This window comes from Macaca mulatta, chromosome 15 (genome assembly GCF_049350105.2).
Source record: "Macaca mulatta isolate MMU2019108-1 chromosome 15, T2T-MMU8v2.0, whole genome shotgun sequence".
Lineage (NCBI taxonomy): Eukaryota > Metazoa > Chordata > Mammalia > Primates > Cercopithecidae > Macaca > Macaca mulatta.
Genome location: NC_133420.1, coordinates 94,792,105 through 94,807,741, shown reverse-complemented (window position 1 = coordinate 94,807,741; position 15,637 = coordinate 94,792,105). Strand labels below are relative to the sequence as shown.

General features: G+C 42.5%; 1 protein-coding gene across 7 annotated transcripts in view; it reads right to left on the bottom strand.

Annotated features, from left to right (window-relative positions):
* Window positions 1–480: 480 nt before the first annotated feature.
* The window catches only part of SPATA6L (spermatogenesis associated 6 like), a 59,113-nt gene continuing 43,956 nt past the window's right edge, over window positions 481–15,637 (bottom strand). For 4 of the 7 annotated variants that reach the window (XM_028835183.2, XM_015117773.3, XM_077966123.1 and 1 more), the window contains 5 exons: window positions 13,322–13,356; window positions 12,384–12,571; window positions 5,530–5,623; window positions 4,345–4,451; window positions 481–933 (listed from right to left, as the gene is read on the bottom strand). In XM_028835183.2, coding sequence (XP_028691016.1) covers window positions 4,362–4,451; window positions 5,530–5,623; window positions 12,384–12,571; window positions 13,322–13,356 — 407 coding nt within the window. In that variant the 3' untranslated portion in view covers window positions 481–933; window positions 4,345–4,361. The remainder of the gene's footprint in view (window positions 934–4,344; window positions 4,452–5,529; window positions 5,624–12,383; window positions 12,572–13,321; window positions 13,357–15,637) is intronic. The other 3 variants (XM_077966122.1, XM_077966121.1, XM_077966124.1) reach the window with 1 other exon arrangement.

Here is a 15,637-nt window from a genome sequence, read left to right as displayed (position 1 = left end):
TCCAGATGTAATGCTCTGTTTTCCAAGGTTTTTAGTGGGCTTCATGTAAATCAAGCCTAACACTAAGAAATAAACAACAACAAAAAAAGGATATACCAAAAAGAGAAAGTCAGGTTGACAGTCTTTTCTGGAGGATTTATCAGGTTATTCCTGTGAATACCAACTTCCTCTAGCTCATATATAATTAATGAGAGACAGAGAGAAAGGGATCAGAAGGAAGAAGAGAGAAAGAAAGAAGTTTTCAAGAACACATCCACTGTCAAAAATGAAGAATACCTTAAAAGGCATCTCGACATTTTTGTTAGAATTCTTTTTTTTTTTTTTTTTTTTGAGACGGAGTTTCGCTCTTTTTGCCCAGGCTGGAGTGCAATGGCACGATCTCGGCTCACCGTAACCTCCGCCTCCCGGGTTCAAGCGATTCTCCTGCCTCAGCCTCCCGAGTAGCTGGGATTGCAGGCATGCGCCACCATGCCTGGCTAATTTTGTATTTTTAGTAGAGACGGGGTTTCTCCATGTTGGTCAGGCTGGTCTTGAACTCCCGACCTCAGATGATCCACCCACCTCAGCCTCCCAAAGTGCTGGGATTACAGGCTTGAGCCACCGCACCCGGCCTGTTAGAATTCTAAGAAGTGCTTTCCAAATGGATAAGCACCTGCCACCCAACTACAGTGCTTCCTCTTTCATGTTTAAAATAAACATGCAAAAACACAAATTTTCCAGCTTGACAAGAAAATGTGAGCCCCCAAACAGCAAACACTTTAATCAACAACTCTTACCTGGGCACAAAAGACTGAGTACAGCATTTGGTTTAAAGGGGATTAGACATCAGTGATTCAACATAGACAACAAAAATTATTCATTTCTTTAAGGATGCTTCAATTGTCGTAGTGAGTGAGCTCTTCATGATCCTCCTTCAGCTTTCATTAATTTCCCCTGCAAAATTTGAAGCAATATATTCTACATATGGTATTGAGAAAAAGGCAAACAACCAATACAAGTAAGGAGAAAAAGATAATTTCATACTACCCCAATCTTGGCATGTAGCTATGCCTTGGGATCACTTAGTCTCCCCGGATTCCCACAACAGAATAACCCAGTGAGCATAGTGAGCATCTGTGCGACCTTGGGCAATTTACTTGACGTCTTTGTAAAATATCAGGATGATGACAGAGTATCCACCTCTTACTATTATTGTGAAGAGTTAGCACAGTCCTTGCTACATAGTAAATGTGCCAAAATAGGTGTTATTCAGTTGACCTGTTAAACATGTTCCAATCAACTATATTCTACTGAACAAATTTCCTTCCTTCCTTCCCTCCCTCCTTTCCTTCTCTGTTCTTTTCTTTCTTTTTCTTTCTCTCTTTTTTTTCTTTTTCTTTTCTTCCTCTTTCTTTCCTTCCTTCCTCCTTTCCTTTCCTTTCCTTCCTTTCTTTGCTTTCTTTGTGATGCAGTCTCACTCTGTAATTTGGCATTGCACACTGGGGGCCATGATGTCATGGCAATCATGCCTTCCAAGAGAACTAGGGATAATCTGATGGGTTTCTTTGTGGGAGGTTTTGTTTGGTTTTTTGGATGTTTGTTTTTTGTGTGGTAAAATTCACCAATTTTAAATATACAAGGGATACTCTGTTTATACCAAAACCACCAAGTCCCAAAAGATCCAGAAGTAGATGTATTCCAACCCCTTCAACCCATTTCTTTCACTCATTCCCTCCCTCTACCTGGTCAGATAATTTGACTCATTGTTTTTGGCTAAAGAATCCCTGACCTTTTTGTGGTAAGAATCTACTTTTTCATCTCCCTGGGATCTCGAGATCACTGGGGAGCCAGGACCTGGCAGTGAAACAGATATGGAGAAAGGGAGAGACAGGTATTGGTGCTGCCATTAGAAGAAAGTCCTCAAGAAAAGCCAGAACTGGGACACACCATGGGAGCCACTGGGTTGTGTGTGGCGGATGCCTCCTGCCTGGGGTCTGTCCTCCCAACCCACAGGAGTGGCTCTGGCTGTCCTGTTCAGTTATTTGATCTTGCCTGTTTGGATCTTTCCTGGACTCACTGAGATGGATGCTCAGCATCTTTCAGATAAACGCCCTGTTTGCTTAAGACTAGCCAGAGTCACTTGGGTTTTTTACAATCACTAAACCTTCACTAAAATGACCCTCCAGGATCCCAGCCTCTCCAGGAATCCATGACTCAAGAAGTGGTGTCAGGGAGGATGGTATGGAGACTTCCAGAGAAGGTCTTCTAAACTTATGTCAAACCACTGGGTGGGAATTCCTGTTATGTATGAAACCTATTTTCCAAGACAGAATTGACGTGTTTTTTTCTTTTCTTACTTTCTCTCTATCCCCCGACATCAGTGTCCACATATCAGCTGGTTCAAGGCTCTGTGTAACCTGATATTACCCATGTTGAAATTCAGCGTAATTTGGCATTTGATGATCATGTGGGCTATGTTCTGTATAACCACCTAAATAATGGCCTAGACAGCAATTACTTTGGTAACCAGAGAGTAAATGGCCCAGAATCCGTCCTTTAATCTAGCAAGCAGAACGTTCTAAGGTAGAAGCCTGCAGAATGGGCAATTACTGAGCTGTCCTCCCCATTCCTCTGTGCTGAAGGTAGGGAGCCCTGGCCACCCCTAGGGCAAACCAACTTGTTCTGTAAAGCACGCGTGACCCTCAAACCAGACTTTCAGGAGCCTGACTACAGTGAAAACTTAGCAGGTTATCCCACACTCCTTTATTGTTTAGAAAGATGCATAATTATTCTGATCCTGCTGACATGAGGACTATACATTACAAAGCTATAGGATCCTAGTGGGAGCCTTCTGAAGGCAATGCCCACAAACTCTGCTTGGGTTCCAAAGGGCCCTCCTTCACACACCTGCTCTTTCTCTGCATGGATTTCCATGTATGATTACACTCAGCTTTGAAAATGCAATAGAATGTAGCAGTTAAGAGAATAAAGCTCCACCATTCACTAGCCATGTCACCTTGAGCAACGGACCTAACCTATGCCTCAGTTTCCCTAGCTGTAAGATGGAACTAATGATAGTACCTATCTCATCAGGTTGTCCTGAGAATTAGATATGAACTTGTTTAATACATGTGAAGTATGTGTACTAGTCTCAGCACTCAGGCCGCATGCCATAAGGAATAGCGATTATTATTCTGAGCTTGAATGGAAAAGAAAAGAAAAGAATATATGAGAAACTATGATGTCCCACAATGTGGCTATTTGCCACAGATCTGAATTCCAGAGTTTCCTTGTTACATGCATTCATAATAAATGCATATTCAACATGCATTTATAAAAACCCTTTACTGCAGCCAGGCGCAATGGCTCACGCCTGTAATCCCAGGACTTTGGGAGGCCAAGGCGGGCAGATCACCAGGTCAGGAGTTCGAGATCAGCCTGACCAACATGGTGAACCCCTGTCTCTACTAAAAATACAAAAATTAGCTGGGCGTGGTCATGTGCGCCTATAATCCCAGCTACTCAGGAGGCTGAGGCAGGAGAATCACTTGAACCCGGGAGGTGGAGGTTGCAGTGAACCAAGATCATGCCATTGTACTCTAGCCTGGGCAACAGGGCAAGACTCCATCTCAAAACAAAACAAAACTCTCTTTACTGAGCAGCAACCATTGTGGAGGGTCAGGTGATACAGGGACAGCAGCAGGGTGGAGATGGGAAGGCAGGTTCTTGTTCAGTGCACACACCTACTACATGTGTTTGAAAAGTTAAATGTGATTCCATTGTATGGCACTAAATACTGATTATAAAGCAGTGAGCAACAGAGACAGATTCTCTGATCTCATAAAGGTTTCATTCCAGTAGAACAGACAGATTTTAAACAATCAGCCCAGATAAAAATATAATAATAAATTGTGTTATAATTTATGAAGGAAAAATGCAGTGTGCTAAACGGTATGCATCACAGAGAGACGGAGTGTCGTGTCGCAGAAAATCACGAGCCTGGAAGGACAAATAGAAGTTATCCAGGCAGAGTCAGGAAGACAAATTCCAGATGGAGAAAACAACATGTGCAAAGACCCCATGGCAGGAAAGAGCTCGTGTTGAAGGAGCTGAAAGAAGGCTGGAAGGTCCTTAGACAAAGGGTGATGTTGGGGGCAGGAGAGATGATTACAAAAGGCAAGAGAACTGGAAGACACATGCATTGCCGTTATCAGAGCTCCATTATACAGAGCAAGGGAAGAACATGGTTCTCAAGTCTCCTCCAAGTCTCCCGTCCTCCATACTTTCTAGTTACTTCATATTGATAGGAGAAAACTGAAATTCTTTTAGCAAACCAAGATAAGGAGAAGTATTTAAGCTGCTTACTTATATAAGACAGCAGCTTAAAAATATCTCTGTTCATGCAGTGGGTATTTCTTCAGAGGGCAGCTTGGTCTTTCAATGATATAATTTACTTCAGAGGTAGACTCTTCCTACAATAAAAACAAATCCAGCAATTATGTTACCCATAACATAATAGAGATGGATGATACCCAGAGGTATAGTTTTGCATGTAGGAGGTCTGTGCATCCAATTTATGCTGTTATATGGGGTTCACTATATACGTGTGTATGTAGAATCTTTCTTTTTTTTGTAGAGACGAGGTCTCATTATGTTGCCAGGCTGGTCTTGAACCTCCTGGCCTCAAGAGATTCTCTCTCCTCAGCCTCCCAAAGTACTAGGATTATAGATTTAAGCCCCAAACCAGGCCTTTGTTTACATTTTAAAGAGAGTCCTTGCCCGAAAAGGTTAGGAATTAAAGCAAAGCCTATGACTTTGCAGAAAAGAAGTAAAGTAGTTCAGTACCCTCATGGTTAGGGCAAACAACATTTATTTTTAAGCATCATCCTGCAAATCTAGCATATGCCAGTATTTAATAAGTCAAGATGACTAATTCAAATACATGGCATCATTAAAGTCAGCCACTGGGGGCACTGTTATCCTTTATTTGAATTCTTTGGAGCTGGTAAACGGCCATTTAGCTGTGTGTCTGAAGCAGTGACAAAGTACTGGGAATACCTACCAATGGATCAGAAGCACTCCCCATACCCCTGTAAAAGTCATACAGCCAAAAACCACCTTATTAAATTTTAGAACAACTTTCTTCCATGTTGTGGCCTTACATAGTTCAAACACAACTGTATTCTTCACTGGATTGGGATTCATGTGTGCAGGGGAAAGGAATGCTCTGTGGGCCAGTTAGCCTGCTTTCTCTTAGTCCTTTGAAAGGACCTCCACTTGATGAGTGCCATGCACCAAATTAGCTGCTACTCCTCCGTTGCATCCAAGTCCCACTGTCTCATCCTCAGGAAGCCAGCCCTGACTCTCAGCCATGTCAAATACCCGCCACCATTCACTCTCAGGACAACAGGTAATCTCCTTGGTAAGCCTCACAATTTTTCACTTATTTCTGTGGTTATTTGATTAATGTCTGTCTCCCTGACTAGACTATAGGTCCCTGTTCCCATATTATTTAGTGAGCAAAGATTTAGTTTTATAAGAAAGTCTAACCTTATTTTGGTGCTGCTGTGCTCTGTGGGATGTCAGAAGACTGCATACCCTCTCATGGATATTCTTCCAAGTGGACTGAGAACCAGGATGGAACCTGCTCAACAGATGGAACAGGGTGGAATATTAAGCAGCTACTAAAAACGACACTTAAATAAAGCACATGACAATATGGATTGATATTTAAAACTTAATCATAATAAAAAATAGCAGCATGCAAAATGGTAAACATAGTGTGATTTCAATGTCTTTCTTAAACCTACCCATAGGAAAAGCACTGGGGAATAAAAACTGCTCAGATGTTAAGAATTTTTGGCCAGGCGCAGTGGCTCACGCCTGTAATCCCAGCACTTTGGGAGGCCGAGGCGGGCGGATCACAAGGCCAGGAGACCATCCCGGCTAACATGGTGAAACCCTGTCTCTACTAAAAATACAAAAAATTAGCTGGGTGTGGTGGCGGGCACCTGTAGTCCCAGCTCCTCAGGAGGCTGAGGCACGACAATGGCATGAACCCGGGAGGTGGAGCTTGCAGTGAGCCAAGATCGTGCCACTGCACTCCAGCCTGGGGGACAGAGCGAGACTCCGTCTCAAAAAAAAAAAAAAAAAAAAGAATTTTTCGTGTTTCTATGTGTGGCTATGAGTGATTCTTTTCTTCTTTGTACTTTCCTGTGTTTTTCAGATATTTCTCTCATGAACAAACCCTACTTTTACATTTAAAATTTTAATATAAAAACTTTTAATATGAAATTTAAATCCAAAAAATTTTAATATAAAATTTAATCCCAGTGGTTGTTTTAGGGAGAGATTATCACCCAGGCTAATGTACAGTGGCATGATCATAGCTCACTGCAGCCTTGAATTCTTGGACTCAAGCAATCCTCCAACTTCAGCCTCCCAGAGGATCAACTAGGTACATGTTGCCATGCCTGGCTATTTTTTTTTCTTTAAGAGATAGGGTCTTGTTACCCAGGCTGGTCTCGAACTCCTGGGTTCAAGGGATCCTCCCACCTCAATCTTCCAATGCTGGTACTACAGGTATGCACCACCATGCGGAGCTAACTTTTAAGTATTTTGTAGAGACAGGGTCTCCCTGTGCTGTCCAGGCTGGTCTCAAACTCCTGTACTCAAGTGATCCTCCTGCCTCAGCCTCCCAAAGTGCTGGGATTACAGGTGTGAGCCACTACACCCAGCCTCCAATCCTGGTTGTTTCCTACCACCAGGACTTTATCTCATATCTCATTTACTTTAGGCCACCCAGACTCCAAACTGAACCATAGGTTTGATAGTCTCTTTCAGTTCCCCAAACATAGAGCATTTTCTACCTTCCATAGGCATTTGGCAACACTGTTCCCTCTTCTACCTCCCAACCCTGCTCACTACTGTTATTAACTCCTACCCACCCTTCAGAGCTCAGTTCAATTGTTCAGTTCTCAGCAAAGTCCTTTCTGAGCCCTCTCCTGCAGAGGAGGTCAGCTTCTCTGTTATACGCACTTGCAGTTTCATTTATCTATACCTCATTAATACCATTTGCACCAGTGGACATTTTGTCATTATTTGGTTAATGGCGGTCTTTACTCCTAGAGTGAAATTGAGACTGAGACTCTTTGCTTAATAGCTCATCCCAGGGCAGAGTAGGAACTGAATAGCACAGTAAGTAGTTAATAAATATTTATTGAGTGATTGAATTCATTCTCTCATTCATTCATTCATTCATTCATTCATTCATACATCCATTCATATTCAGGAGGCGGATGGTTACCAAATCCTAAAGTCTGAGGTATATAACTAATCTAAAAGTGTACATAGCAATTTGATAATGAAAGGCACAGATACGGTTTTCTAAAAATACCCAAAGAATTATAGCCACTTGGGGCCAGGCGCAGTGGCTCACACCTATAATCCCAGCACTTTGGAAGGCTGAGATGAGTGGATCACTTGAGGCCAAGAGCTCCAGACCAGCCTGGCTAACATGGTGAAACTCCATCTCTACTAAAAATATAAAAAATTAGCCAGGTGTGGTGGTGGTACATATGTAGTCCCAGATACTGGGAGGCTGAGGCATGAGAATTGCTTAAATCCAGGAGGTGGAGGTTGCAGTGAGCCGAGATGGCACCACTGTACTCCAGCCTAGGCAACATAGCAAGACTCTATCTCAAAAAAAAGAAAAGAAAATGGTTCTCTTTAATTAATGTGCGGTACACACTGGAAATGACAGGAACATCTGGAAATCCAGTTGTTACTATGGCTACCATATGAATGACCACCCTGTGCAGTTGCCCCTCTGCTTGGCTGGTTCCGGCCCACATCCGGGCCTCCATTCCAGCTCTCTCTGTGACAAGCATGTCCCGCTGGTTTTTCCAGGGAGACAAGACCAAGAGTATGAATGGATCTACACAAATCCATTGCCGACCCAAGAAAACAACTCATAGCAAATGGAAGCACCACCTAAAGCACTGCCCATGTCACTACAAACATTATTTCTATGCTTCTGTAAGAATTTTTTTTTCTTTTTTTTGACCCAGAGTCTCATTCTGTCACCCAGGCTGGACTACAGTGGCGTTACCTTGGCTCATTGCAACCTCTGCCTCCCAGATTCAAGCAATTCTCCTGCCTCAGCCTCCCAAGTAGCTGAGACTACAGGCATATGCCACCACGCCCAACGAATTTTTGTACTTTTCGTAGAGACAGGGTTTGGCCACGTTGGCCAGGCTGGTCTTCAATTCCTGATCTCAAGTGATCCACCCACCTCGCTTCCCAAAATGCGGGGATTACAGGCATGAGCCACCGCGCCTGGCCCTTCTCTAAGAATGTTCAAGAGGAAGGAATAGAAATATGTTGAAGCTATAAATGAAGCTAGCATTTAAAAACAGCCACCAGCTGGATACTGTAAATGTTTTTTCATAGATCTAGAGTAACCAGTACCAAAGCGACTCCTGTATTTGTTACCATTATCGTTACATGCAATTTATTTTTTTACATTTGAAGATCTCAGAGAATGATGAGTCAACAGATGGGAGCAATGCTATGCCTTTACTAGAGCCCTCTCCATGGGATCTACCTTCTCCTTTAGTAACGTGCAGAGAGAGGGTGTGCTGAAGGGGCATGACACTATTCAGATGGTGGATACAGGGAACAGGCTTGGCAGTGTTTCTCCCTCCTTTAGTACTCCCATTGTTCACTCTGATAAAGTGTTTTCTACTTCGTCCATCAAAACCTTGGGCTGACTCTCACTCCAAAATTTGTCTCCCAACTCATCCCTAAGACATTGATCCTTACTGACTTCAGTATTAAGTTAGCAGAAACACAACAGGTATTCTCATGCACCCTTGTGAACTGGGCACAGAGAAAGAGTGGTCCTGATAACGCTGGTGTGAAAAGAACACTGAGTGAGTGGAGACACAGTGCTAGCAACCCCCAGGGTCCCAGGAATCTGCCCTGGTGATCACTCTAAAGCCAACGGGCAATGTGTTCTGCAAGGACATGAAGGGCATATCCCTCGTTCAAAAGAACTGTTTTTAAAATATTATCTTCAGAGCCACTTCTCTAGTGTTAAGGTGACCAGCTGTCTTGGTTTAACTGGGACTCAGGGGGACTCAGGGGTTTCCCAGAATGCAAACTTTTGGTACTAAAACCAGGACAGCTATGGGCAAACTGGATGGCCTTTCTGTGGCTGTGTTATTCTTTGTCACTGATAATCATGGCCTTATTTACAAACTCATAGTCCAACTAAGTCCCAAGCTACCAGTTTAGAGAGACTTTGGGCACAAAGAATTTGCTGCCTCATCAGAGATGGCCAGTAAAACTCTGGTCTGCAGCTAAGACTCATCTTTCTAAAGTCACTTATGCCAACTCCTGTGACTAATATCACAGAGCTCCTCACTCCTTCCAAGCAAAGCCCAAACTCCTTAGGTCAAGCAACAAAGGTCCCCCTCAAACCTTTGAGTACTGGCACCAACTTTCTCCAAACTTCTTAACTGCTGGAAGCTGACAGTGCCCCTGCCTCCCACCTCCCATCACTCACCTCCATGAACCCCATCATAATCCAATCTTCTCCCCTCACCACCACATGAAAGCATCACCTCCTCCATTAAAACACTCCAAAAGTTCCACCCTTTTTCTTTATACTCCAGTAACTTTTGTTCCACACTATTCACAAAGTTCTGCTTTGTAGAAAGCTCTTCGCATGCTTCTTTTTTATTATTATTATTATTTTTTATATCCTCTACTAGGTTGCAAGTTTTCAGAGATCAGGAGAAATGTCTTAAATGTCAGTGTTCCCATTCCAGGCCTAGCAGATTGAGTATCAATCCTACTTTCCTCTTAACCACAGATTTCATGCACTCCCCGCCCACACACTCAATTCCAATCCTAGTTGATTTTGACTCAGTAAACAAGAGGCAATTCTTCTGTTGGCCAGAGTTGAGAATTGCTGGCCTGCTGCATAAAGACGCTCAGGAAAGGCTGGCTGAATGAATGCATAAACTATCTAACATGTATTTAAAGAGAAAAGACGCCTTCTCAGATCTCTCTCCTGATGGAATTGATTTCCTCCCACTCTGTCTTTCCCCTGCATTTGGATTGTACTTCTGTTAAGTGTTAAGTGCCTACCACAGTCTATCTCATATTCAGTGACATGGTGTATGCCTGCCTTCCTGTCTAGTATGTGAGCCAGTGGAAAGCAGAGATGTGTCATGATGGTGTCCATTGTCCACAACAGTTACCCAATAACAGCATGCTCAATACAGTCTCTCAGAAAAGCTTGCAGTACTGATTTTAAGGAGTTTGGGAGGTGTTATAGATAGAAAGCACAGGGACAAAAAAAAACCACGGGTTTTCCCCAGTTCTGGCAGCTGAGAAGCACTTTGTGGCTGTATGCAGATGGATCTTTGATCATCACATCCATTTTAAAGATGAGGAAACTGAGGTTTAAAAGGTTGAAGCTGAGCACGGTGGCTCATGCCAGTACCCAGCACTTTGGGAGGCCAAGACAATTGCTTGAGCCCAGGAGTTTGAGAAGAGCCTGGGCAACACAGTGAGATCCCATCTCTACAAAAATAAAAGTACGAAAATCAGCCAGGCATGGTGGTGCGCACCTGTAGTCCCAGCTACTCAGGAGGCTGAGGCAGGAGGATTGCTTGGGTTGGGGAAGTCAAGGCTGCAGTGAGCTGTGATTGTGCCACTGCACTCCACCTGGGTGACAAAGCAAGACCCGATCTCAAAAAAAGAAATTAATTAATTAAAAAAATTAGGTCAAGTAGCTGTGTGAAATCACCCAGCACTTAGAGACACATGAGCGCTAGAGCCCATGTCTCCTGACCACTGCCAATTGAAAGTTCTTTCCACTCTTCATTTAAAATCAATCCTTTACAAGTCTTTAAATCCAGGATAACCTCCTGTGCTTTGCCAGTCTGCTGAATTCCAGGCTGGTGGCAAAAGCATAAGACAGGAGGGGACAGAGGCCAGGCACAGAGAGGTATAAGTGTGTCTCTGACCACCTGTCTCTGTGTGCCAGAGCCAGTTTTTTTGTTTGTTTGTTTTAAACGGAATTTTGTTCTTGTTGCCCAGGCTGGAGTGCAATGGCATGATCTCGGATCACCACAACCTCCGCCTCCCGGGTTCAAGCAATTCTCCTGCCTTACCCTCCCGAGTAGCTGGGATTACAGGCATATGCCACCACGTCTGGCTAATTTTGTATTTTTAGTAGAGACAGGGTTTCTCCATGTTGGTTAGGCTGGTCTCAAACTCCTGACCTCAGGTGATCCACCCGCCTTGGCCTCCCAAAGTGCTGGGATTACAGGCATAAGCCATCGCACCCAGCCCAGAGCCAGTTTTTTTTTAATCTATGTTGTATTGTTTTCCTCTAATAAAGTAACTAATCAAAAGCTCACCATATATTAATGGATTTTATTAAAATATGTGATCTGGCTTCCTTAAATCCATGATTTAACATTTGAATATACAGTTATTTTGTCATTTCTGAAAAACGCTAAGAATAGACAGCCATTTTCTTAGTCTACCTCGAAGTTAATATAATTCCTGTAAAAATTTCAGGGCCACTGTGGTTCTGGGATATATTTACTCTGAGTCCCTTGTGAGCAATTGTGTTATTCTGGTATGCACAGTTTGCTTCTTATTCTCATCACTAATAATGCAGAGAAAAGCAGATTGGCATATCCTTCATTCAAAATAACAATCTTATAAATATTATTGTCAGTGCCACTTCCCTGAACTTCAAGTAACCAACTGTCCTGGTTTGCCTAAGACTCAAGGGTTTCCCAGAATGCAGGACTTTCAGGGCTAAAATCAGGCAGACTCAAGCAAACGAATGGTTACTTACCCTACTAGAGTGTGCCATTTGGCAAATAAAGGTTTCTGTTCTTACTCTCTGGCCTGCTCTCCAGACATATGCAAATATAATTTTGTTATTTTTGAAAATAATGTAAACAAAGAAACCATGTCTAGAAAAAGAATATACGCCCATATGTTAACATTTGTCTTTGGGTGGTAGGACTATGGGTAATTTTTTTCCCCTTTTTTTTCTGTCATTTTCAAACTTTCTGTAGTGAACATTTCTATACTGGTAAAATAAAAAGGTTTAGTTTTTAAATGTATGACAAATAAAAATGGGTAGATAAATAGTACCTATGTCAAAGTTAGTTGTCTATTCCATTCACAGCAAATATTCTGAGATATGCCTCTGGCTTTTGGGTAGATTTTAAAAGAAATAATCATTTTTTCATATCAAGGTGTCACCAGCTGAATATTCCTAAGAAAGGAAGCTGATGAAATGACCCAGCTTTACCCCTGCCAGGCCACAATGCACTCTTCAGGCAAACAGATGGGTGCTTGATACTGACCTTTCTCTGAGAAGGGGCTGATCCAAGGGTCCGAGAGAGCTGGAATGCTGGGAGGTGGCAAATGAAGCTTTCCGGTGGAAATCGGCATCACCTTGTTTACTGGACGAGGACTTTCCAAACTGACTTGAATCTAAACGTGATGATGAGTCACTCCTTAAAATAATCCGTTCATCTGGCTCTCTGATAACCTGAGTGAATGCGCATTATTTAATTGTAATTTTGCTTCTGTTTGCTTAATTTAGAGCTGGGGGTGGGGTTGAACAAGGAAGACAACTAGGGCTAAGATGACAGAACATTTGCGCCAGGGATCTCCCGCAAATAGAAGAGGATCTGGAGAAGTGAAGACTAGTGACAAAATGCTCAGGAGTTAAGACTGATAAAAATAACCAAAAGTCTGTATGTTTGGGATATATTAACAAACCAAAATAAACTCACGCTGTAAACTTTGATTTCTGAGGACTAGGGATTATTGATCTGGGAAAAATATAACTTTAACAAAATATTTAAGTGCTATGGCATAAGAAGCATAGTATATTCCATTTTCTCTGCATAAATCTATTCTCATGTTGTTACACAGAAGTTTGAGCCTTCACTTTGACAAACCAATCAAACTTCAAGAACAAATGATTTACCACCTCTATGTATAAAATTATTTGCTTGGAGAAAAAGCAATAAAAATCACTACCAATAAAGTAGGTATTGGGTCTACATACACCCTCCGTGGTGATTCATCCTACTTATATGAGGGGCACAAACCAGCTAACCCCAAAGCAAAGTATAACATGGAGTCTGGGCACATCTTCAAACAAACACTAAACTACAGCAATTCCACCTAAGCAGACTAACTAGAAATATCCACCACTGATTGGAAAAAGCACAATAATTGACATAAGATAGCTTGAAGTAAATCATTTTACAAATTCTATTTCTAAAATTACCTTTACATTAGCTGCAAGGCTGTCAAGAGAAGAAGCTAGAAGAAAGAGGAACAGGTGTTTCAATGACTCATTATTACCATTTAGCTTTAAAACTGCCATTATATTTATTCTACAGCGGTACAAAAATTTTAGACAATGAATGAATTATTTAAAAACTTAAATGCTCCCTTGTAAGTTACACTACCACTTTTAAGTCTCCCTTACGCCACTTCAATTCTCTGGGTCGTGGGGTTTTTTTGTTTTGTTTTTGTCTTTTTGAGGTTAACAATGAGGTTTTCTGGGTTTTTTGTTTGTTTGTTTTTTGGGTTTTTGTTTTTGTTTTTTTTTTTGAGATGGAGTCTCACACTGTCGCCCAGGATGGAGTGCAATGGCACGATCTCAGCTCACTGCAACTTCCGCCTCCCGGGTTCAAGCGATTCTCCTGCCTCAGCCTCCAGACTAGCTGGGATTACAGGTGCCCACCACTACGCCCAGCTAAATTTTTGTATTTTTAGTAGAGATGGGGTTTTGCTATGTTGGCCAGGCTGATCTCGAACTCCTGACCTCAGGTGATCCACCCACCTTGGCCTCCCAAAGTGCTGGGATTACAGGTGTGAGCCTCTGGACGATTTGTCTTCAATGACAGCACGTATGGAAGAGGGAAGGGTAAAGCAAGTCTAAAGTGAATGAGTAAGTTCAATAACCCTTAAGCAGCCTGAAAAACTCGTATTTGAGTAGGTGCCCAGAACCTAAAAAAAAGTACTATGTGTCTAACATAAAATTTGTAAACTGTCTCCTCTGACATTTTCTTTGGTTTTCATGGAATCCTATTTATGCAGGAGCTCTTGAATATATTTGTCCAAGGTAGACACAAATGTTAAATTGAGACAACAAATACGTAAAAGCTTGGAGAAATACAGAACATAGCAAAAATGGAAATCACTATCATGACTGTAAATGATCATGATAGGTAAGTAGACCTAATGCCGAAGTATGGCAAGGATGACTAGGAAATGAGGTAATAAAGACACAGAGAAAGTGAAGACTAGGTTGGATTTTTCCAGGTTGATTAAAAAATGTTTTTAAAATTAGTATTTGTAAGACAATGCTAAGGTCACCATGGCTTCCCCCAGTGTGACCGGGGCTCAGGCAATGACAAAGGACTTTTTCTGGACTACTGATCCCCCTCCCCATGTCACTGGTAGATATAAAAAGAGATTTTTAAAGCCAGACCATTTTCATATCCTTTAGGCATATAGATATGTAGGTACCACTTTGTCCCAGGAGCTCTCTTTGCACCCACCCCCAGCTGGGCAGGGAGTCAGCAATGCTAATGCCCTTTCAGCTATAGCCACAAACCTGCCCTGTGGCCTCATAACCTCCTTCTCATAACCCCCTTCTCATAACCTCCTTCCAGTGTGGCCTCATAACCTGTGGCCTCATAACCTCCTTCCTCCTGTGGCCTCATAACCCTGTGGCCTCAGAAACTCCTACCTACTGGTTTTGAGCCCTTCCTTTCACAGGGGGGCTCGCCTTCATTCCCTTGCTTCTCAAAGTGCAGTCCCTGGACCAGTAGCATTCATATCACCTGGAAGCCTGTTAGAAAAGGAGAAACCTAAGCTCCACCCCAGCCCTAATGAATCAGAATCTGCAGTTTAACAAGAGCCCCAGGTGATTCAAATGCACATTCAAGTTTGAGAAGCACTGCTGTGTTCTACCTTAGGCCTGGATGAATGAGCTTGATGTTATCCACATCAAGAAAAGCTCTCTGGGCTCCTCAATAATATTAAGAATGCAAAAGGGCCTGAAATCTAAAGGTTTAAAAATACCCTGCCTTCATCTAACTGCTTCAGATAGAGTTGGCTTCCCACCTTACTGACATAAGCAAAGTTCTGGCTTGAAAGCTACAGGGATTCCAAGGATCTGAGGCCAGAGGTCTGAATGTCTTCTCTAAATGTAGGTATGCCAAAAACCTGGTGTGTGACCTTTACACACATTGTAACCTCTCTGGAACCTTAGTTCTCCACCTGTGAGGATTAAGAAAAGACAAAGGCCGAGACCAATGTGATGTGTGAGTCCCATCATAATAGAGCCTGCATTAAACCCAACTTGTCCGCCCCAGGAAAGGACATTTGCTGTTGCGTGATTTCACTGCAGTAGAGAAGACAATGCTGCTTTATAAGCTACCCGGGTGACTTTCAATTCAAAGAACTTAAATTAAATGTCAGATGTGATGAAGCACATTCTGCTTCAAACCCGGTACTCTGTCCTTGGCCAGCTGCTGTCAAAGAGCTACCACAGTCTAAGAACACTGGCTTAAGTTACCATAAGAGGCTT